This window comes from Pieris brassicae, chromosome 8 (assembly GCF_905147105.1).
Source record: "Pieris brassicae chromosome 8, ilPieBrab1.1, whole genome shotgun sequence".
Lineage (NCBI taxonomy): Eukaryota > Metazoa > Arthropoda > Insecta > Lepidoptera > Pieridae > Pieris > Pieris brassicae.
In genome coordinates this window covers 17,509,397-17,532,006 of record NC_059672.1, presented here as the reverse complement: position 1 = coordinate 17,532,006, position 22,610 = coordinate 17,509,397, and the positions used below count along the sequence as shown (strand labels likewise).

The 22,610-nt window shown below is 32.5% G+C and overlaps 1 protein-coding gene across 1 annotated transcript; it reads right to left on the bottom strand.

The window, feature by feature from the left end:
- Positions 1 to 548: 548 nt before the first annotated feature.
- Positions 549 to 13,692, bottom strand: LOC123713435 (organic cation transporter protein-like). Its single transcript, XM_045667101.1, has 7 exons — positions 13,379 to 13,692; positions 8,790 to 9,000; positions 5,938 to 6,038; positions 4,637 to 4,788; positions 3,584 to 4,210; positions 2,386 to 2,567; positions 549 to 1,671 (listed from the first exon to the last, which is right to left on the bottom strand). Exons 1-7 carry the CDS (start codon positions 13,543 to 13,545, stop codon positions 1,513 to 1,515), a joined length of 1,599 nt encoding a protein of 532 aa, XP_045523057.1. The 5' UTR covers positions 13,546 to 13,692; the 3' UTR covers positions 549 to 1,512.
- Positions 13,693 to 22,610: the final 8,918 nt, after the last annotated feature.

The window sequence follows — 22,610 nt, the reverse complement described above, 5'->3', positions numbered from 1 at the left end:
GAAGGCTTTTTTTGTATTGTTTTACATTTTCCACAAATAATCATTACTTGTTTTTATTTATGAAATGCTCAGAGTAACCATGAGTATTAGTTGGTATTTTTTAAACTCATGTTGTGAGTTGTCCATCAAGCGGGCGGGCGTTAACCCTCATCACTCAAAAACACAAATATGGGTTACTTTTTTAAATGTTTTAGATTGGGGGCTTAGTCAAGATGCCTTAACAGTAGTGTATGTAGAAAGTCGAAAGCGAAATTTGTATCAAAGTGACATTGACCTTTGTTACCATTTCATATTTATATTCTTGATGGTATTAACAGATATCATACAGCTTAATAAGTATTACTAGGCAGCTATACCTAACTTAAATAGTAATCAGATGAAACTGTACACTGAACTGGTTATATATATATATATATATTTGTATCTAATAAACAGTAATTTATTTTTATAGCTTAATTTGGTTTTCTTTTTTTATCTTTTTACAAAAAAAGTCTAAAAATGAAACAAATGAATATCAAATATAATTTATTCCTTATTTATTTAAAATATTTACAATTGCATAAAATGTATGTACTTATATATTTAGAGCTATTAATAGTGATCTTATATTTTATTAAGTTAGTATTGGTCCCTTTGGGTGCAATGCAATTAATTATAAAGGCATTGGCTGGCACATAGTTTTTATTTTAGGCACTATTATTTCTTTTTTTATTATTAGAATAAAGCTATACAATGAAGATGCGGCAGAACTCCAATAAAAATATTGTAAAAGCAATCCTAAAGATTTCCTAACAAGTACCAAAATTTCGAACAATCTTAATGAACAATGTTTAAAAAAATCGCTAATTACATAGTATTGTTCCATACCTTCAACCATCCACAAATAGTAGTCAATAAGTGGTAACACTGTTTTACTATAGCATTCAATACACGAGTGACGAGAGTACGAGACCTTTTTAATCTACATTCGCGTTGCGCGCATCACTCACTTAATAAATGACTCGATTTTAGTCAATACATTATACTTTTTTTGGGAATCTGTCGAATCTACACTGCATAAAATACATATAATCAAATGTATGTATCATCTATATAATAACTATAAGAATTATTGTATTCTTAAATTACTTATTCAATAATATAATTTGACCTTATTTAATACCTGTGAACATTTTAAATACAGTTGCCCACCAAAGTTTCTAGTCTTATACAAGTATACTTTTTAAGTAGGTATTTTATTGGCACAAAGAAGGGTTAGGTACTAGGGGTAAGATTCAAAAACAAGACTATAACAAGATATAGGCACGGCCTATAACTCCGGCTACGTCGAAGTCCAATACATTTTTAACATAAGGAAGTCAGTCAGTATTATATCTCGTTTCTGAATAACACATATCTAAACTGACTATTGTTTATAAAATTGAAAAAATAATATATGTATAGTTAATTTCACTGTTAACTTTTTAAGTAATTACATTTGTCATTATTGAACAGTTTATACTTTTAAACGGTTTATAAATGAGTCATAATCTTAGTTTTTTGACTTTCAATCTGGGCTATTGTGTCGAACATGGGTAACGTTTTGGTCTCAGGTGTAAACGTTAGCGTCAATGCGGCAACTACAGACACCGAAGCAAAGAGAATTGATGGTAGCGCCGCAAATTCTGACGACTGTAAAAAAAACACAAAGTTTATCAGTTGCTTAGGTATTATACCCTATAATTCAGCTTTTGGTTAGATCTTGGCAAAACACACGGTCCAAATTCAATTAACACAGAAAATCATTAAAGTCGGGTTGGGAAATAATTTTTAATATGGAGAGTTAACACGGCTCTTCTTATGGGTAATATAAATGTAACAAACAACGCAATTCTTTTGCATTGTTGCATGCATTTTAATAATAACGAAAGATATTTAGTCCTCAGAAAACTTACAAAATATATGACAATAACATGTATTACATTCGAATCTATTGTTAAAATATTCACATATTGTATGTAATTTGCTTAAAATGTTTCCTTTAACTTATGGTTACCATTTGTCAGGTGTTCTTCTACGTCTAGAACCTTCTAAAGTTACATTTTTGCTACATATTGGGTGATAGCTTAATTAACGTGTAACTTGTATTATCAATAATAATGTAATAATTAAGAGATCAAATGCATGAAATGTTTCAAAAATTGTCAATGATGTTTACGAGCGCGACTAATATTGTACTAATATTGTGTATTTTTTATATCAGTAGATAGCCAAAATATAGCATAGGCAATCGTGTGTTATTTCATTGGGAACAATATTGGCGTTTGCCAATATTTATGAAACCCAGTAATAGCTTATTTTCTTATAAACTAATACGAAGAAATAGGAATCAACCTATGCGCTTACCAGAAGTGGTGTTAAAGGAGCCAGCATACTTCCAAATCTGGCGGCAGTGTTTCCACAGCCCATTAGAGTCCCTCTCACACTTGTAGGGAATAATTCCAAAGTATATGTATAGATTCCGGTGAAACATATAACTACGCCCATTTTTCCACACAGGAAAAGCGCTACCTTGAGCCACATAATCGCTAAAAACGAAAAAAAATGTGATGTAAAAAATACAATATCAAAACAAAATATAGGTTAGTGAGCTAGTGAAAAAAGTGTATATAAAAAATAACACGTTTTGACATTTGTTGTGTACGGCTGTTTCAGAGACTGTTTGAATGATTTTTCTACTCAGAGACGTGAAAACGTCTCAATAAGCTGAATAGTTTCAAGAGAGACAATCATATTAGACAGTTTGAATTTACTTAAAGTTACCCGTTCTCAGAAGACGAAACTTATTACAGAACAAGGCTAGTTACCGGATATATATATTAGGAATCCCGTTTTCCGAACTATTTGTATATGTATTATGATTTGGTCAAGGAACATTGTGGAGTGACTTTTTAGATGTGTGACAAGAACTGAATGATACGAGAGATGGAAGGGAAGTTTCTCGAAGCGAGACAGAACTTTCTAGAACACTGTACGATAAACGCAAAGAGATGAGCTAGTGATATAAAGCGCACGAGCATTCTAAAACTGTCCGATGTGCATAAAACACCATCTATTTAGTACCACTCTTGCCTAGAAAGTTCTCGAAAATCGTGCAGGATTATTCCCAGTGGCCTGTCAACTAAATCTTGGTTAATGATCCGGTGACAACGTCAAGAGAGACAAGTGTGAATAGTGAAGACAAGTGATTAATTCCTATGTGACTGTTAAGTGCTTTAATTGAAGTTATTGGTGATAATGTTGTGTACGTGTGTACTGTATTTTTAGAGCAATTAAATTCCTTATAATATTTCATAAACCCTTGAAGTCTGAGCCTTTTTTCTCCGATCCCTTTTTACTCTCTCCGTCTACCTCTTGTAAAAACAGAAAAAAGAGTGAAACTTGCCTCCTTCCATCTTCCCTATACAGTGTAATAGGGGGTTATTTAATCGGCGGTTAAACAGTCAACTGACAGGTGGTCTCTAATAGGTCACATCTTGCTTAAAATCAGGTGGGATTGTGGCCAGTTCTGTATATAAAGAAAGTAATGATACAAAATACTTACAATCAGGTGAAAAGGTTTGTGCTAAAAGGAACACCGCTGATGCTATATATCCACATTGCAAAGACACCTTCCTTCCAAATCTTTTAAATGTATACAGCGCTATTAAATCACCAGGGAACGACGAGAGTGATGAAAGAACAAAGTTTGTGTATTTATTTCCTGGTAACAGAACAGCGTGGACTGCCATTCCATAATAAATGAAACTAGAAGCGAAAAAACAGAATGACGTCACTAATAAACGTGTCATTATTTCTCTGGACGCTAATATGTCTCTCATTCTTTCTTTCTCCTTTTGTACCACGACGTTGAATTGGAACCGCAAGTCTTCATTGCTTGTTTCATTAATTTCATGCTCTGTTACTTCTAGTTTGTTCATCTGTGTTATCATTATTAATGTTTCTTTCGCTTCGTCCATTTTTCCTCTTAACATCTGCCATCTTGTACTCTCTCTTAGTATAAATGCGTAGAGGATGAAGAGTATTAATGGAGAGTAAACGACTATAATGAGCAGTTTCCAGTATTTTAGTCCCATTGCGATAAATGCAAAGCAAACTTCTCCTACGTAAACTGCGTATGAGAAAATCACACCGGCTGACACTCTTTTGCTTTCTCCACCAACTTCTATTACTGGAAAAAAATATCCTTTTAACAAACGACAACCTCCAAATTGCACTTAACAGTATTAAATAAGAATATTTTCTTGTATTACTATAATATTAAAATGTAAATTGTGTTTATTAATATTGCTTATATTGAAAGAAAACACTTTTTTCACTTTATAAGTTTATAATAATACATAGCTTCAATTCGGTAAAAAAGTGTTATCTTTTAATGTGTAAAAGCTATGTTAAGAAAAGACTATTGCTTATATTTAAATAAAAATACCGTCGATTTGAAGTAATATAAATTTGCTTGTTATGAAATTAAGTGTTTAGGTTTTCTAAACTATAGCTAGTCTATACTTATGTAGATAATGTTAAAACTTCTACATTGTTTTTTAATTTAAAAAAATACCATCCGAGCCAATTTTACTTAGGACTAAAGTTAACTTACATAGAACAACAGCAACTGTATATAACCCCGAAGCGAGAATTGATTCCAAAAATTCAACTGTTATGTATGCGTAATAGTTGGTAATAAATATCTTGAACAGTCCAACGATTCCACCAATTGAGCAAAAGATTATAGTCGGTTTCCTTCCAACCCTGAAATTAAAACATTTAATATGAAATTATGGTTACGGTCTTTCCAATTAGCTGAATACAAGGTTCCAGAAACGGCCGACGAAGCAGCAGCCGTCTAATGCTTGAGTGTCCATTGGCGGGGCGGTATCAATTAACAAAAGTATTAATAATAATCTAGCTACAATCAATTTGTTTTTGCATATTTGTTTCATACACAATTTTTCTTAAAGACATACGGTACATTACCAAGTACCCCTAAGTTGCCCCAGTTTACCAAGATTTTAAGCCTCCAGTTGCTAACAGAACAACCGTTGAAAAATCATTGGTGTAGCCGTGGTTCGGACTTACGACATTTTGGTTGTGATACGAGTTTCTCCCTATATTCGATTTCATGTTTAATAGCACAATCAGTTAATAAGTAAATGTATCTGTGACCTAAATTAGGCGCCAATTTAGTCTACAAATTAGTTATCATTCGTTTTTATGTATCACGAATCCGGTGATAAGGATTTCTTAGAGTGTCATTACATACACCTACTAAAATAATAATGCAAAGAAAAATTCTTAAATAATTCTTGAAAAGTAATTTAATTATATAATATCGTTAATAATAAACAATTACAAGCTGATATTATCGAATTTAACTTATAGCTCAGATTCTATCTGTTTTTATGTAGCTTTGTACATAGGATATACTTTCACATTATGTTCCTCTTGACTCAAAGAGCAGAAACACAATATTTATATTTTAACAGAATCCTTTAACTTTCTTAGATGACATGTAAAATCTCAAGAGCAGATTAATCTCTATATATTCCTGGTAATTGACTAAGTCTTCTGTGCAATTAAATTGTATAGCAAGCGTTTCTGCATTAATCAAGCATCGAATTTTAGGCGCTGAACGGTAACTATATCCAGTAGGCGCGCCAACCTTTTAGGTCTAGCCTGAGATTAATGTATCGGTTTTGTGATACTTTTTTTAAACAGGCATGGTGAACCGTCTTCTGTTCCCAACACATATCGTTTATTGGGTCTAAAGCATGCCGGTGTCGACGAGGATTTCCTTTGCTATACGAGGGAGTGTTAAATGCGCAGATAGAAATTCCACCGAAAGGATGAGACTCGCACGCTGAAGCAACACTGCTCATGAGTTTAATATTACCAACTTACTTGTCAGCTATCAATCCAGTTATCAACATAGAAACAATCATTCCGGCGTTGTGGATGCAGCCTACTAGAGTCGATTTCCATGATTCACAGCCGATGTTCAACTGGAAAATACAAAAAATATTTAGATGTCATATTTCCAGTCAATGCCGTTATTTCATACTAAAATTTACGATTCTAAACAAGAGCATAAAATTTATTAGTTAACTGCGTGAGTTTTTTTGCAAGTTTACTAACGCAAATAGTTTGTGTCATATATTTTTCATCGTATCGTAATTATGTTATTACCGCTGATTACTCAACACATAATCTGAGTTATTCCTCTTTCAACCATAACTTTAAAAATGGTGTAATTTAGTTTTGTTGCTAAACATAGCTATGCTATACCTACTAATAAATAGGATACATAAGTTATAGGTACTGAGTGTTTAGATTATTCTTTACGTTTTATATATAAGAACTGTTCTTTGTTGGATAACTTTTTCTTAGAGGCCTTTAACAAATGTAAGCACGTCAAGCGGCATAGTTATTTATATACTACTCGGAATCTACACGATTGTCTAATAAAGTGTTATTCTAGTCCATATCAATAAAAATAATCGCAAAATATGTTGCTAAGCGGTAAACTCGAAGGCGGCTGGACCAATTCAAGTTAGTATTTTTGCATTCCTTGAAGTCTGAGGAGGTTTTTGGAGAGAAAGTTTTGAAAAATTTGCAAGCCCAAAAACCAGTTTTCTTTTTCGTAGCTAAGTAAAAGAAATCATATTAGAGCGAAATGAAGTTCGCGTGGTCAGGTAAGTTAAAATAAATAAATGTTCTATAGCTGAATATGATTTTTCTGAGCCTCTTGAAGCACGTTCTCGTTACACATGTACATTGTACGATTTTCGTGAAGATTATATTAGTACAATAACTATATTAGTTATAGCTACAGGTCAATGAGTAATGGTATTTGATAAATAAATGTATAGATTCATTGATTATACTATCAGAGATTTCTTTTCTCGTTACAATCTAGATTAAAAACCGTTTCTCAGTTTATTGAATAATTATGTCATACCATGGTATAGACAAAGAAAATTATCCAAAGACATTGTTACAAACAGGTGCCTCGCTTGTTCTAAGTAGGGTTGGCCACGTAATTTTTCAAAATTTAAAGTCACAGTGTTGACCCAGTGGTTTTAGCTTGCGGCTCCCATAACCGAGGTAGTAGGTTCGATGTGCATCATTAGACTATGAACGCTCGTACAGTGAAGGACATCATCACACACAAAACATCGTAAGTAAATCATGTCTTAGACCCAAAGGCTTTTTACTTGTTTATTAAGGAAAATTTATAATACCGAAATCTCTGGTCTAGACGTAAAAGGTTAAAGCGCCACTGATCTTAAATTAAAATCTTATAAAATGGACGCAAAACAACAACTACACCTGACATAATTTCATCTAAACAGTAACAACAACACTATCTACATACCACAAATAGAATATCACACAAATGTTAGTATTATCAATTATTATTGACAATACTAACATTCAAAGACAAGAAAATATATACTTAATGGCTTAATTTTAATTCCACTGACAATATTATGTGCAATAAACTGTGTTATCTAAACTCTAGACAGTTTAAGCCTCAATCAGGAAGCCGGAACCACAAGATCTCAAAATCCAAGCACGTACCGTTATTTAAAATTGTTATAAAATATAAACAGCGTTATCTGTAATCCCTTCTATTGAGCAAACTCTATTATAAATGTGATGGTAAATAAAACATATAACTCCGTGATTTATATTGTTATTGTTACAGCCTGACGACGTTTACAGCTGCATATAGTCTTCCTACTGGAAATTAAGCATATCAATATAAGAAATATTATCTGTGTATATAAAAAAGAAACAATTTTTTAGGTCTGAGCCTCACATATAAATGTGATACATAAGTATCTGTTCCGTAATCAATAGTTTTAATGGTCAAGTAGGTGGTCAGTCTCTGTGCTTAACATACCCAGGTACCATTTTTGGATCTCAAGCATACCAGCTATCTCACGGAATTCCCTTCACCGTACGAGCAAATAGAGGAAGAAAAATACAGACTGTCCATAGGTCCATAACAGGAAATCTTATTTAGGACCTCAGGGAAGAAAATCACAGGCTGTGACTAGACGATATACGTAAATGTTATTAATATATTTCACAAATACAAAAGTTGGTTTTTGAATATACATAATTGTAAAGGAGCGCTAAATTCATTACCTTCTATTAAATATTCGTTGCTGCAAAAAGTTTAAAATATAGCAACCTCCAAGATATGTAACAAATGTAGAATTTATATTCAACTCCAGAGTAGTAAAATTTGCATCCAAATTTGCATATTGTAACGTAACACTTTATTACAATGATTTTTATATGTTCAAAAACTTGTTTAATGGTAGGTAAAGTTATTTAGAGGTCAAACAAATAAACATTCCAATAAAAAGAAATCTGATTATATAAATTGATCTCAAAGTTTTTGAATAATTAATAATATGTCACTATAGTAGTTTTTCACCAAAACCATTATGCATTCGAATTATCGATTCATTATATATGCTAATTACATATTCAAAAAACAAAAATAATTGTAAATCATACTCAAATATTTGCTGATTCCTTCCTCTATATAAAACCAGTTCACGTTTTAAAGTGTATACGTACTTATGTTACGTCACCACAGGTAATTTCGGTTTTATCTAATACATTTTTGTTATCGATCGTTATTATAAGCTATTGTATGCGCCAAATTCGACGTAAAAAGACGTATTCGTTGAGTTTTAATAGCCTTAGATGTTTAGGAAAAGTGTATAAGAACCCACCGCAGCGACAACCGAATTGTTATTATCAAAAACCCAATCGTGGCATTCTTCCAATACTTCAAGGAACGTGTTATTTGAACACGTTTGATTGGATCTGCTGTATCGCTGCATGTCTAGAACTGGTCGATAACATTTGGCATCGACATTTTGGGGCCACCATTTTGGTATTTCCACTGACGGATTAGCATCTTCACATTCTGGAACTCGACACCTGCAAATAAATCACAAATTAGCTGTAATTTGCATAGAAGAGGTCGAGGACGACCCAAAAAAAAAATGTTCGATATATAATTGCTTTTGAGTGAATTAGGTAACAACTACTTCTTTAATTTTGTTATTATTAGCAAATTTATGACCGCTCTATGGACGAAAAACAAGGTTAGGTAATAATTTAAGTATTACGTTCGCGTTATTTCCAGGCATGCAAAAGCTTGCCGTAAATATTTTGTCATGTACAAAGGAAAATGATTGTAATGCTGTTCGTCGACCTTACACTGATAACCCTATCCTTTATAATAAATCAATTATTAACAGTCCAATGCCAAGGTTTTCATTTAGCATTGTGAGCTTGCCAGGTTATTATTTGGGACTTAGCAGTTGGCATCATTTAAAATTTCATATTAACCTATTTCTAAAGCGATTAATAAATAAGCAGAATTATAAGTACGGTACGTTTATCCATTAACTCACGATAACTACATATTTAAACAAGAATTTGCATAAATATTTTATGATTGTCTCACTCAAAATACTTAGTTTGGAGTTGATTGTTTTTCAGAAATACAATTTAATTAGATGTGTTTATTTTCGATGTTTTTGGCGTGGTAGATTACTAATATTAGTGCTAGGTGGTTTTATCTGTATGTAAATCGTCACGTTTCCATGGCAACCAATAATGATTTTATAATCATTTTGATGAGAAATTTAAGCCATTAGTTTTCTTGTACGTTTGTAAAATGAAGTCGGGGAAAAGTTGAGTCAACTACTCATGCAAAGAAGACGTGATAGGAACACAATTTCAACGATGCGTGATGATAAAAAATTAGGTTACGAGTTGTTGTTATAGTTAATAAAAATTGAATCGCTAATATCTAAGGCTTTACAATAAAAAAATATAATTTAACGTTTCTCATATTTTATTAATTTTAAATTACCTAAGCGCCAATCATTTTATGATTATAAGTGCAAAGGATTTAGCTCTTCAAACATCTATATAACTATAACTAACTGCTTAGCATCTGCCATTTGATTGCAAAAGTAACTTAAGTAAAATAAATATTTTATAACAAAGGTAAGGTCTTAGATTAATAATACAGATTGCGGTTTGGTTTCCAAATTGCTGTTAAGAAAAAATATCAGCGACATTAAGTCCGCTTTCATTATAGCGATTTTTAGGAATAAGACATTCAGGTTTCCTACTTTATTAAATTTTTATAATATTAGTTGACTATTTTATATTTTATTTTCTACTTGTATCAACAAAACAAGAGAATCGTACCGGATAATACGATGGTCCAGAAAATAAAAACTGGCATATATATACTTAATATTCACTTTAGAAAGCTTGCACTTTCGTATAATAAGCCGTTCATTGAATCAGAAATTATATTTTTGTACTTTTTGATCATATTTTCCTTCTGAAATACAATATCCAGCATGTAATACGTGCAAGCACACGAGGTCACTGACTTCAATTGGACAAAGCAATAACGCTTATTCATCCTGTGGGATATATACGCTATACATTGTCGCTCACCGCAATAAAGAATGGTTGCTTAACTACATCTTTACTTTAGGAATAAAAATATTTTGTCTAATATATATTATTTACTCAAACTAGCTGTGCTAATAATTAAAATTCTCTTTTTTATGGACGCAACAGGATTGTAATGAGTGTCATGACAATTGCATACATATCCATCATCACATTGACCTCAATTGGCTCCAAAGTATCCATTTAATTTAAAGGAGAGATACTTAGTCCCTTGAAAAATGATTCCATATTAATATATTAAGAAGGAAGAGAAAAATATTTTTTAATTTAACTTTGTCAGAAATTGTTTTTAGTGAAGGGTGTCAGTTGAAATTAAAACAAATTTCTCACGTCTGTATGACAGATGTTTAGAAAGTAGCCTACAAAATTGACCTAGTCAACTTATTTGATAAATAAACATTTTTTTAGAATCCTAGACAGTCCCAAAAAACTAAATTAACATCTTAATAAATATACGATACATTTATATTAAAAACAACTACTGTTCTACTAAATTTTTAGTATGAAATTAGATATTAATATTGGGTTTAATGAAAAGCTTAGTGAGATTCAATTGAGATCTTCTGCAACTTGGTATGTCACTTAACGAGTATGGAATTGTAATGAACGTTGCGCACGTAGTAACCAGTGGCCAGACTGGTTCTCTACTACTCTCTCTAAATAGATATACTTAATGATTTGTCTATTTCTAGACGCGTCAGGCCTGGCGCCTGTTTACCAACAGCGTAAGTGCAGTTTTAGAATAATCATTAAGCGCCATTTCATTAGTAATACGCCCCTAAGCCTGACCGGTTTAGTAAACGGCATAACCTCTTTTACACAAACATTAAAGCCTTTAATTATTTGTATTGAACGGATATAAAATGCATCGGCAATAAAATGTAATGAATCTTTTATCGCTGTGGGCATATTTGTAGTGAATGCGATTTCTTGCGAAATATGAAACTTGTTTTTTAGTATTTTATGCTTTTTTGCGCCAGTATTATTATTTATGCCTTGAATATAATGATTTTAACACAGTAAAACAATTTGATGGCCCATTACATTTGGTGTTTTTGTGTCTAACCGTTAGTTTTTTACAGTAGTGGTTTGAGAAAAACATAAGAACAACTGAAACGAAGTAACTATGGGAATGAAATTAATGATAATAAATAATGCTGAGCCAGGGCCAATTACAACCACAGCACACACGCATTACACAATTAAACCTTTTTCTTAAAAATAAAATGTTATCTCTCTATTATTATTATTTTTTTAATTATTTTTATTTTTTGACTATTGTTATTTTATGTGTTTATGTGTGTGTGTTTTGTTAGTAATAAATGTTATGTCTATGTCTAAATTAATACATTAAAAGAATCTTCATTTTTAATACATTAAATATTTTTCTTTGTCAAGTAATTGACTAAGTTAAGTTTTAAAATCATTTTCCTTTACATTGGCTTAAGTTATTTAAACGACCATTTATGTCGACTTTCTCATTACATAATATACTTTCTTCATCGAGAGCCGAAAACGATAAATATAAAATAATATTGTGCTGAAAGTAAAAGCTGTCAGTGGATCAGATATAAATAATAATAATCATCTGGTTTCTTGACAGTTAAGGAAAGATCAGGCTTGTTGGGTTCACAGAACTGTAGATAGTGCATGACACTTGTGTACGGTAGATCCTGATTTTAATAGACTTGTGTGTTTTTTATCGGCATATGTTATTTATTTTTATATTTGTACAGCCGCTTGACCGCGATTCCATATGAAAGAGGTTTTAAGGTATTTGCGGTGTATCTAAAAAAATCGTTGGACTCCGATTTTACTTTGCCTCGGCTGATTTTGGCCATGTGAAAATTTAAAAAAATACAGGTTACTGTAGCCTATGCAACTCAGAAGTAGCATTCTTTCAATGAAGGTGATTTTAAATAAGTTTTGTAGTTCCAGAGATTACAGACCAAAAACAAAAAAAAAAGCAAGGCTCCAACGGTAAAGGTATATATAGTGAGGAAACCGGTATGTCAGCCACAGTCACTTGTCTATTAAGAAAAAATAAATGACCACGTAACAGATACAAAAATCTAAATAATTTTATTTACGATTCTGTTCATGGTCTACTGAAAAGTTGATTTTTGGATATTTTCGTACTGTGTTTTTTAGTAACAAATTAAAATTAGACAAGCATTTTAAAGCTCAGTGGAATATTTTTAAATACAATACGGTGTCAATAAAATAGATTAATACGAGCTAAATGACGTGTGATAATTATTTACACAAGTGAATTACAGTTACTACATAAAATCAAATCAAATACATGTCATGCTTCTATCGTTCATAAATATATATTATGTATAGGAGTACAACCCTAATGCATCGTGATGCTGGCGCTATCGACCTATTATAACAAAACTCGTAGCAAAAAGTGAGGAAAATTCGTAGCCGTAAACGCTACGCAATTTCATGATTATGCTTGATGAGTAGCAGGACGACATTTTCAATTAATTAAAAGTACTATTAAGAAAACACTTAATTTTGTTTACAAATTACAAAGTAAATTGTATTACAATGTAATTGTGTTTAAAATGTTTTATTTTTCTTTTTTCAAACGTAACTACATAATCAATATTTGTAGATGTAACAACATCAGGAAATCAATTAACATTCTTTGTAACTTTTAAATCTTTTATTCACATAATGGCGTATTTTAGAAATAAACAAAATAATCAAATTACTCTTCTCTTCATTTTGATAAGGAATTATAAAAAAAAATTCACTAATTATTTCGATTACAATAGATAAAAATAATAATAGAAATGTTACTTGCCTGTGTTCAACATCTTCAGCCACGAAAATGTAATTCACGTGGATCATTGATACCATCATTAATGGTATACATATTAAAATATATTGAATCACTTGAAACTTGCCAAATTGGTCTAACTGTTTATAAACATCCCCCTTGTCCACACTTTCTACTCCGGTCGCAGTCATAATGTACGAGGCGACTACGCAAGAATATTTAGCGACGTGCAAAAATTTAATAAAAATATCGCGAGACCTGTACACACGGATGCTGTCAAACAACTAATTCAAAATAACAACAGAGAGCACAGGATCTTTAAGCGTAAGCGTTCGTGGTTGTTGTACGAATGCTACGCGCGTACGACGCACGTCTAGCAATTTTTTCTCGATATAGGTATTACACAGCACGTCATTTAAATGAAACGCCTCGTTTGTTTGGTTGATATATTTGAACTTCTAAATTGATTCTTGTCAATTATCGTGTGATAGAAAAATATAAGGTTTATTTATTATTAAGTTAGATTGATGAAAAATCTAGTCGTTTAGTTGGGGAATGTTAATTAGGATTCGCCGGTCAAGTATGCATACTTAGAATGCTGGGTGAAAGGATGTTCGTTTCCGTGGCGCCAGAAAGCTGTTACAAACATATTTTCGTTAAGATTGTATTATAGTGAAATTTTATGCCCTTTATTTGTATGCGACCTGAATATTTACAGTTACCATGACGTCTTTCCGCTGCACAAAGATCTGTTATGTATCGCTTGTTCCAGATGCTGTTCCGAACCGGATTGATTATTCAATTGTTTAGCAAAAATGTCAGTGATCCATAAATTGGTGGACCCGTCGCGAGCTTGGCGACACGATTCTGTATTTGCACAATGGCCCACTTGACAGTGTTAAAAACGCTTTATACTTTATTTTATTGTTTCAATAATATTGTGGTTGGAAAGTTTACAGTCACTATAAATTTATTAAGACAAAATTTAACTTACAGCCGCCGAATAGAAGTTAAACTTATAAAATTTAATTTATTATAATTTATTCCATATATAATATTATGAAAATACGACTAAAAAATTAATGAATCATCTTCCAAGGGTCTAATAATATGTCTGTCTTGATCGTTAATCAATGTTTTTTATTTGGTATCTTGTCATTTCAGGTTACAAAGATCTTTTCGTTGGCGCTTCATATTAACAATAAAAAGTCTTAATAAAGGTCAAATCTACCAAACTTTTTTACGGACAATGATTATATGGCACTATATCTTTTTGTACATTTGTATTGTACCTGAAATAAATGCTATGAAATGTACGTACATATTTTTGTAAAATCGAACCTTGAACCCTAGATATCGTTTAACTCCGCTCTCATTCTTGACGTACGCAGGAATCCCCGCTATGCACCAGTGATTCTTACTTTCTATGCGCAATATATCTTACAGAAGGATGATAAAAAAAATGCTTTTGAACCAGGTATAGTAAGTATGACACGGTGAAAAATTACTATTGAAGCAGCTAGAGTAAGTATGACACAGTGTATAACCCATGGGTAAACAAACTGTTAAATAATATTGTTATGTTTCATATATTAATATAGTAATGATATATTACTATCCGCCACCCGCGAACTTCGTTTCTCTTTAATGTGAGTTTACTTAGCCTATCTTTTAAGTACATACTAACATGGAACATTTTGCTATGCTACCCCAGAGACTTATTAAAACTTTTTAAGGTTTTCCGTTAAATTTTCTCTATATAAACCTCAGAGTTCAAGTCATAAGTTTTTAATAAAAAATATAGGGATTGATCGTAGTGTGGTGAAAATTATGGAAAGTATGTATTTTTGTATCATAAAAGAAATAAAAACAAAAAATATCGTTCATTTAGGGAGATGAAAAAGATGTAGTCCGACTCGCAGACCTAACCAATATGCACACAAAATTTCACGAAAATAGGTCAAGCCATTTCTGAGAAGTCTAATTACAAACACCGTGACACGAGATATTTATATTCGATAAATTTAGTTATAGGTCGTTTCATATTATTGTATAATCTATCAATAATTTTAATCGTTAATATTCTATTCAGAATAAACACCTCCTACGCCTCTGATGGAAACCGGTTATGTTTTAACAAAAACTAAACCACAAACATCGTTGCTTGCAAAAAATTAAAAAAATATAATACAAGTTCTGTAGCCCAGCCCTAAGCACAAAAACATTCCCATATCATCTTGCATCCTTCGATAATTTGACGATCGAGAATTCTAAGTAATGTCTCGTGGTTCCTAGAAGATACGTTGGTATGCTGTGTACAGATTCGTTCAGTTTAATAAGACGAAAAGTTGTTGGAGTAAGAGAAAGAAGTTGTACTGCCAGTGTCTAGCCGACCAGAAGGCACCGATGGCTGAGGTCGGTATCTTGTATAAGCTCAGCATTTAGAAGTTTGATAGTTCTTCTTAGGTAAAAGTCAAAGTCCGGATTACTAATGTCGTAACTTTGTTTTATTTTCCTTTACGGAATTAGTATAATCCTGAAAAATGGATTGAATACACGCAAGATTCATGACGTGACCTACCAAATAATTAGGATGTGATCCTACGTATCAGAAGTTTTAAAATATTAATATATATAAATAACTTTAGCACTAGGACACCAAATTAACTTTACGATTACCATAATGCTTATAACAATTATAAAAAAAAAACTTATCACAAAACGGTCCCAATATGTGTGTACAAGCAAGCGTAAACGTCAGACAGTTTTATAATTAGTAAAACATAAAAAAAACTATAATCATACCGAAGTTTAGAACAAAATTCATATTTTGTTGTATAATAACAATATCGTGATAGCAGAAATTAATGTAATTACAAATTGTTCGGCCTAAGCTTCTCCTCTCTCGTCTGTTTCGAAAATTAACTGCATTGCGTTTTCAATTATAATTATATAGACTCATAGTACAAGGTTCTGGTATTTTTAGGTCAATGATTAAGATTTACCGATCGACTGCATGACCCCAGATCGACAAAAACCGTCTTATTCCTTATCTGATAAATTACAGAGGCCTAAAGATCACTATTACATGGCACGTGTCCTCCACAAATCATATGATAATGTTTACTATAAAGAGGTTAAAAAGCAATGAACACATCGCGACACGCTGTCGTCATTCACTATGAAATGTTGTCTATTCGTCTACTACTGTCCAAAAATATATTATATGTAATAATATAAACTGCTGTAGGCAAACCTACCGTATTAATACCGTGGGCTGCGAAGCGCACCAATACATCGATCCTTTTTTTTGTTTGGAAATCTACTTACTAAAACCCCACGGCGCCAGCAATCGCCAACGCCTGCAGGACTCGGTACAGCGTAGCCTTGTCCACATCTCGCCACGCGATCAGCCATTGAAATCTGAATCAACCTTGGCTCAGCAAAGGCCATTCACATCGGCCAATTCGCCCTGATATGTAAAGCTAGGGGAGGTCGGGTACAATGTATGCAGGGATGCGTCAGCATTCTTCTTTTAGACGCATGAGCCTCTGTTTGCCCGTCTGCCTGCCCAGGATTACACAAGGCACGATGGAACCTTGTTACCCTGCAGCGACGCGGAGGGGCTGCGGGATCTATCTCCCTGGCCCTCTCCACCTCTTCTTTATGGCGCATGAGAGCCTCGCAGAATCTCGTAAGGATTTCCCATGTGGCGTCACTATCCGTCCTTGAATCTGCTATTCTTATAATGTTATCGATACTAGCGTCCTCACCCTGTAACAGTAATAAATATACAATGAAACGAATAATTCTGACCCAACTCTGCATACAAACTCGCCTGGCATTTCGATGAAATAGAATTTCCATAGAATGCGCAGAGGCAATGAGCAAAAGATCACGTGGCTGTTCACCAACCAAATGGAACGATCGAGTGAAAGACTCATCATATCCTCAAAACTATACACGTAAGAGAGGCTCTGGACAGAAGCCGATGGAAACAGATTGTCCAGAAGTTGCTGACCAGTACGCTCAAGAGCTACCGACAGAAGAGAGTTAATAATGTAAACACTGTCGACAAAGACATCCATTTCAGCATCTTTTATAAAATATATTGTAAGCTTACGTTATTGCATTGGGGCATTGCAATAACAAGCATATTCTGCTTTTTACATGCGAGTCCTGTGCAAACAAGAACGAATTTGACAAGGGCGAACAAATAAAGCGATGCGTCTAACCCGACTGGGTTTGTATTATTATCGAGTTATAAGCGAACAAGGTTAAATCGAGACGAGATAATTTTACAGTTAAAAAGTAATTATTATTAAACGCACTAATTATAGTACCGCGTACTTATTTGTTAACAAAGCCGTTGACGTGTTTCGTGAATCTCAGATCCTTTCATAAGTTTAACAGGAGACACTTATGAAGTTTATAAAATATAGTCTTAGCTATTTAAATCTATGGAAATCATAAATCTCGTTAAATGGGTAATTGTTTACCCTAACGTCGTGCGTTCGATTGTGTATGTATATTTTCTTTATTTTTACACATTTGCTTATACGTAAAGGAAAATATTGTGAGGAACAGCAAACCTGTGTCAGAAACAAAAATAAATGAAGACGCACTCGCCTATAGAGAAAAATGACGAATAATAAGAACCAACTAATATAGGTCTGTAGCGGCCCGAAATTTATGCCAAAACTGGAGTTTCAGTTATGAGACACGTTGAAATCTGAAGAAGGCAATAACAATAATGAATTGGCTGTTATAGTTGGTGCCACCTAATTATAATAATAATGGTGTAAATATATATTAAATAATGTTCAAAAAATATAAATAGAATAGGTTAATGATCATATAAAAAGCACACACATATACAACCCCCCACATTACGCATTCTCACACACATCTTAACAAGAAAATTATTAGTTCAATGTCTCTGTAGGTACTTAATCTTTGTTGTATATAGGGTGTAATTTGGCAATTTTTTTTCATTTGTCGATTAATAATAGTTAAATTTCGAGCAAAATAATTATTCTTTCAAATAGACATTAAAGTTGTTACTCCGTGACTCGGTTAACGTAGATGGCGTACAACTCGAAGGTCTTAGGGGTTTAGCAAGATGCCTTAACAATAGTGTACGTAGAGAGTCGAAAACTAAATTTGTAAACTAAAATTAATGGGTTCGGGTCTTTTACCGGGATACCGTTAAAACAATAATCAGAAACAGACTTATAAATATGATACCTCACTCCGCACTCCATTAAATCCTTATATTATAAAGTGATAAAACATCCTGTAGTGGCGAAGACAAAGAAAAGTAGACCGAGGGGCAAGTGGAATGCGGCGTAAAAATATGGAAACACCACTCACCTATAGTCTTCCGTCTCTTCGTAAGCAAACGAAGCGGAAGCGTTAACACATGCGTGACCTGGCGTTGGCGATTTAGTCTTCTCTAAGGCGCAGGAGCATGTAGAATGGTCCCCTCCTCCTACACTTGCAGATAGTAAAAGAGAAAGAGTGGTGTTTAGGGAATTGGTGCGGTAACGACAGAAAATGTGTACAGAGAGGACTATAGGTAACTGGATGGCGTGAACACATCCTAATATACTAATACAAAGAAGTGGTATAAGGTTGTAGTGGGTCATCTCTAGATCTACTGAGCCGATTTTGAAGAATCCACGTTACTTGTGAGTGCCATAGGTATGAAATGGAATAATAACAATGATTATAGAAATGAAAAGGAATGCGGATAGCAATTTCAATATCGGGGCAGTTTGCTACAAATATATATTATTTATTTATTTATTAACACTTCGTTACATTACAATATAAAAAATGGACATAATTAAATCAAAGAAATCTACTGGCGGCCATATCGCTCTACCAGGCAACCACTGTGAGTAAAGAAAAAAAATGTATTAAACTACATAAGACAGGCAAGAAGTGCAAATATACATGTTATACACAGTTATTAAGATAAAACTAAACAGGAACAAAAAAAAACTAAACTAAAAAGATAACCTTAAAAATAAAAAGTAAAAAGATACATAAATCACGATTATTTAAGATAAGTCTCACGTCAGTTAGTAGTTTGTAAGAAAGTTAGGGATACGATGTGGACAGGTAATGTTTAATTATTATAAATCAACTCTAAATAGTTACTAATTAATTGTAGGTTAAGCAGATTTTCGTTAATGCTCTGAAGATGTATTTGCTATAAACATTTCGCCCCTATGGACATTGACACATTTTTTAGTAGATATTTCAAAAACTTACCAAGGATTTTGTATTACAATAGAAAAATACATGTAACAATATCAGTTGGCATTGATTTCGCAATTTCAATGTTGACACTTAAGCAGAAACGTCTTTTTCAAGGAAGTATTTATGTTATTGTTTCTTATTAACGAAATGACTTACTATTAACATTGTATATACAGATGTTTTAAGATAACAAGCGGAAAAAGAAGCATTCGAAATTCGAAACAAGTATTAATACAGAATTAATAAGAACAAAAAGTAGAAACCAGCCTGTACGAGCGAAGGCTTGCTTAGTTTTATAAGCGTGGCGATTACCTAAATCGTCGGTGGTATAGCCAAACGCAGGCATACGCATTCTCCTTATTATTTACATTACGTAGCATTAAATTCTTTTATATCTTTTGTTTCGCGCGGGTTGGTAATAAACAGTGTCCATTATTTAAAACATCCCCGCTGATCAAAGTCAGAAACCTTTATGTGACTATATAGTACAGACAATTGAATAAAATTGTTTTATTGAGTTTGTGAAATATTAGTTAGTAAAATATTTAATTGAAATATATAAATCTATAAATTAACAATATTAATAGAGAATTAAAATAACTATACAACTATTTGTAACAGTTTTACAAATAGCTAAATTCAATTTATAAAACCGTCCTTATATAACTTGCAACGTTTTGTATACAGTTTGGTAAGCAATAAAAAATCTAAGTGGGCAACGGTATGCACTACATAATCTGCTGTCATGCCCTAAGCCCTATTTTTGATTTATTGTATTCATAGATAGATAGAAAGATTTAATCTATATAGTATAGACTCAAAAGCTTAAGTGCTAGAGACCCACAGTGGTCATAGGTTCTAGGTTAACACCGTTCTTTAAAGAGTGCATATTAAGTAAAAAACATTCGCATTGTTCGTTGGACTGTATTTTTTAGCTGAAATAGATGTAATCAACGGTCTTCCGCTCAATAATTTAATGACATTGCAAAAATAGTAAAAAAGCTATTAAAGACGTCCTTCCATTTTATGTTTTATCAGGGTTTAGTCTTATTACATTACTGAATCTAACCTTGAGACTACTTAGCAAGTATTCTACAATCTTCAGTTGGCCTCAGGCTAAGGTTGGAATCCGAACATTATATCTGTAGTTGTTCCATAGTTAAAAATACCGTTACATAATACTAATCAAACTTATATAAATCATATTTTCTGAGTTTTTTTCCAGCACGAGATCAATAATATTTTAGATAGATCAGCTACTAAAATAGATACAAGAATGTGAATACCCAAGCTTATTATTTAATAAACATTAAAATACCACCGATAATAATAATATAAATAAAATATTATTTGGTTAAAGCGTAATTAATGACGCATATAAAATTCTGATTTCAAAATTAGATTTAGAAAGTGTATAGAATTAATTAACATGAATTCATAATATGGAATACCATTAATTTGTCTCTGCCTGCTGGTCTATGATTCTACGGAAATTTTGTCATTCCCATGCATATGTAAATAAATATTCTATGATAGTGCGGATACGATAAGATCTAAATAATTGTATACCTACTATGAATAATTTAAAGGATTTGGCGAATAAGTACCGCAAATAACATTTACATGTGTTAAGTGTTCGGAAACTTACAATGTAACAGCTTATGACGTCATAAGCATCCAAGGCATTCAAAAGAGTACTAAGCAATATATGATTTCGTGGTTTCTAAAACCTATATACATCCCAGCAAATCAAAAACAGGTTTTAAAAGTGTGTATCTTAAATACTAAAAAGGTCAACGTGCAAATATATTTTATTGAATTTATAAATCTTTCCTCATGTCGTTGTCTTTTGACGCGATTTGAATGCCTTGATTTCTGTAATAAATACTTCGTCGATAGGTGTGCCAAATGCTATTTATTACTAGCAATACATTATTATATAAAATCTTATTTTACTTGATCAAATTTTAGTTATTATTCTTTGCTAAGGATGTAACCAAACTTAGCTAGTAAGTAACAAAAAAAAATATAGACGAAAAATGTTATAATTTGAGATTATCTTCTGGTTCAGTTAATCTCTTCATTTCTAAAGGTCATGTTAGTGACGCTGTACAATTTCATCTACTCCCATATCTTTGGCAAACCTCATCGCCAGTAGTCAGGTCCAGCGAGTAGGGGATCGGCCTATACGTCTGGTACCCTATTCTCTACCTGTCACAATAACTTTCCCTAGACTCTTGTGGTCCTTTAGGTATTACAAAAAAGGACAGCAAAGAAGTAGTAAAGGCGTGTTTTTACCTTTAGCTCTTAGTATGGGCACGGTCGATTAACGAGCTGTTCCATGTAATCCTTTCAATAAGCATTTGCCTCCTACACTACATTCACGGAGCATCTATTTTGGAGATATTCGTATTCCAGAATTCAGCGATGTAGAGGAAAATCGGTCCTAACCAAATTGGTCTATGTTTTTTAAGAGATGTTCCGGCCCTTTCATAAACGCAGCATTACAAAATTATAATGAACATGATTTGAATAGCAATTTACGAATAAATTGATACGAAAACATGATTTATCGTGTTTTGACATGTTAATTGTCTGTCTACAAATAACGTGTTTCTTGAAGTTGTGACATCATAGCAAAAACTTCAAAAATAAATAAATATAAGAATGCGAATTCTTGGAACTTTACTTAGCACAATTATTAGAGGACAAACATTACATTAGATTTTTTACATTACATTTAACGAAAGGTATGTAAGATGCATATCTTTGACTATATCTCGTATGGCAGAAAGATTTCACAACTCGGAACCGTGCTTAGCGCAAGTTTCTACTATGAATCTACCCTTACTTGGTAGCTATTTTATAAACAAATAACCATAGATTTCATGTAATTATTGTAAATCTTGGACAATTAAGTATAATTATTGTAGGGACATAATTGAGGTACTTAGTAGTTATTATTGTACGGTTTGATTCAACTTGATTA

Bases quoted from the DNA above. Each gene is read 5' to 3' on its own strand.
- LOC123713435 (XM_045667101.1), bottom strand. From the start codon at position 13,545: ATGACTGCGACCGGAGTAGAAAGTGTGGACAAGGGGGATGTTTATAAA. The intron at 9,001-13,378 runs GCAAGTAACATT...ATTTATTTGCAG, and splicing joins GCTGAAGATGTTGAACACAG to GTGTCGAGTTCCAGAATGTG. The intron at 2,568-3,583 runs GTAAGTATTTTG...TTTCGTTTTTAG, and splicing joins ACAAACCTTTTCACCTGATT to CGATTATGTGGCTCAAGGTA.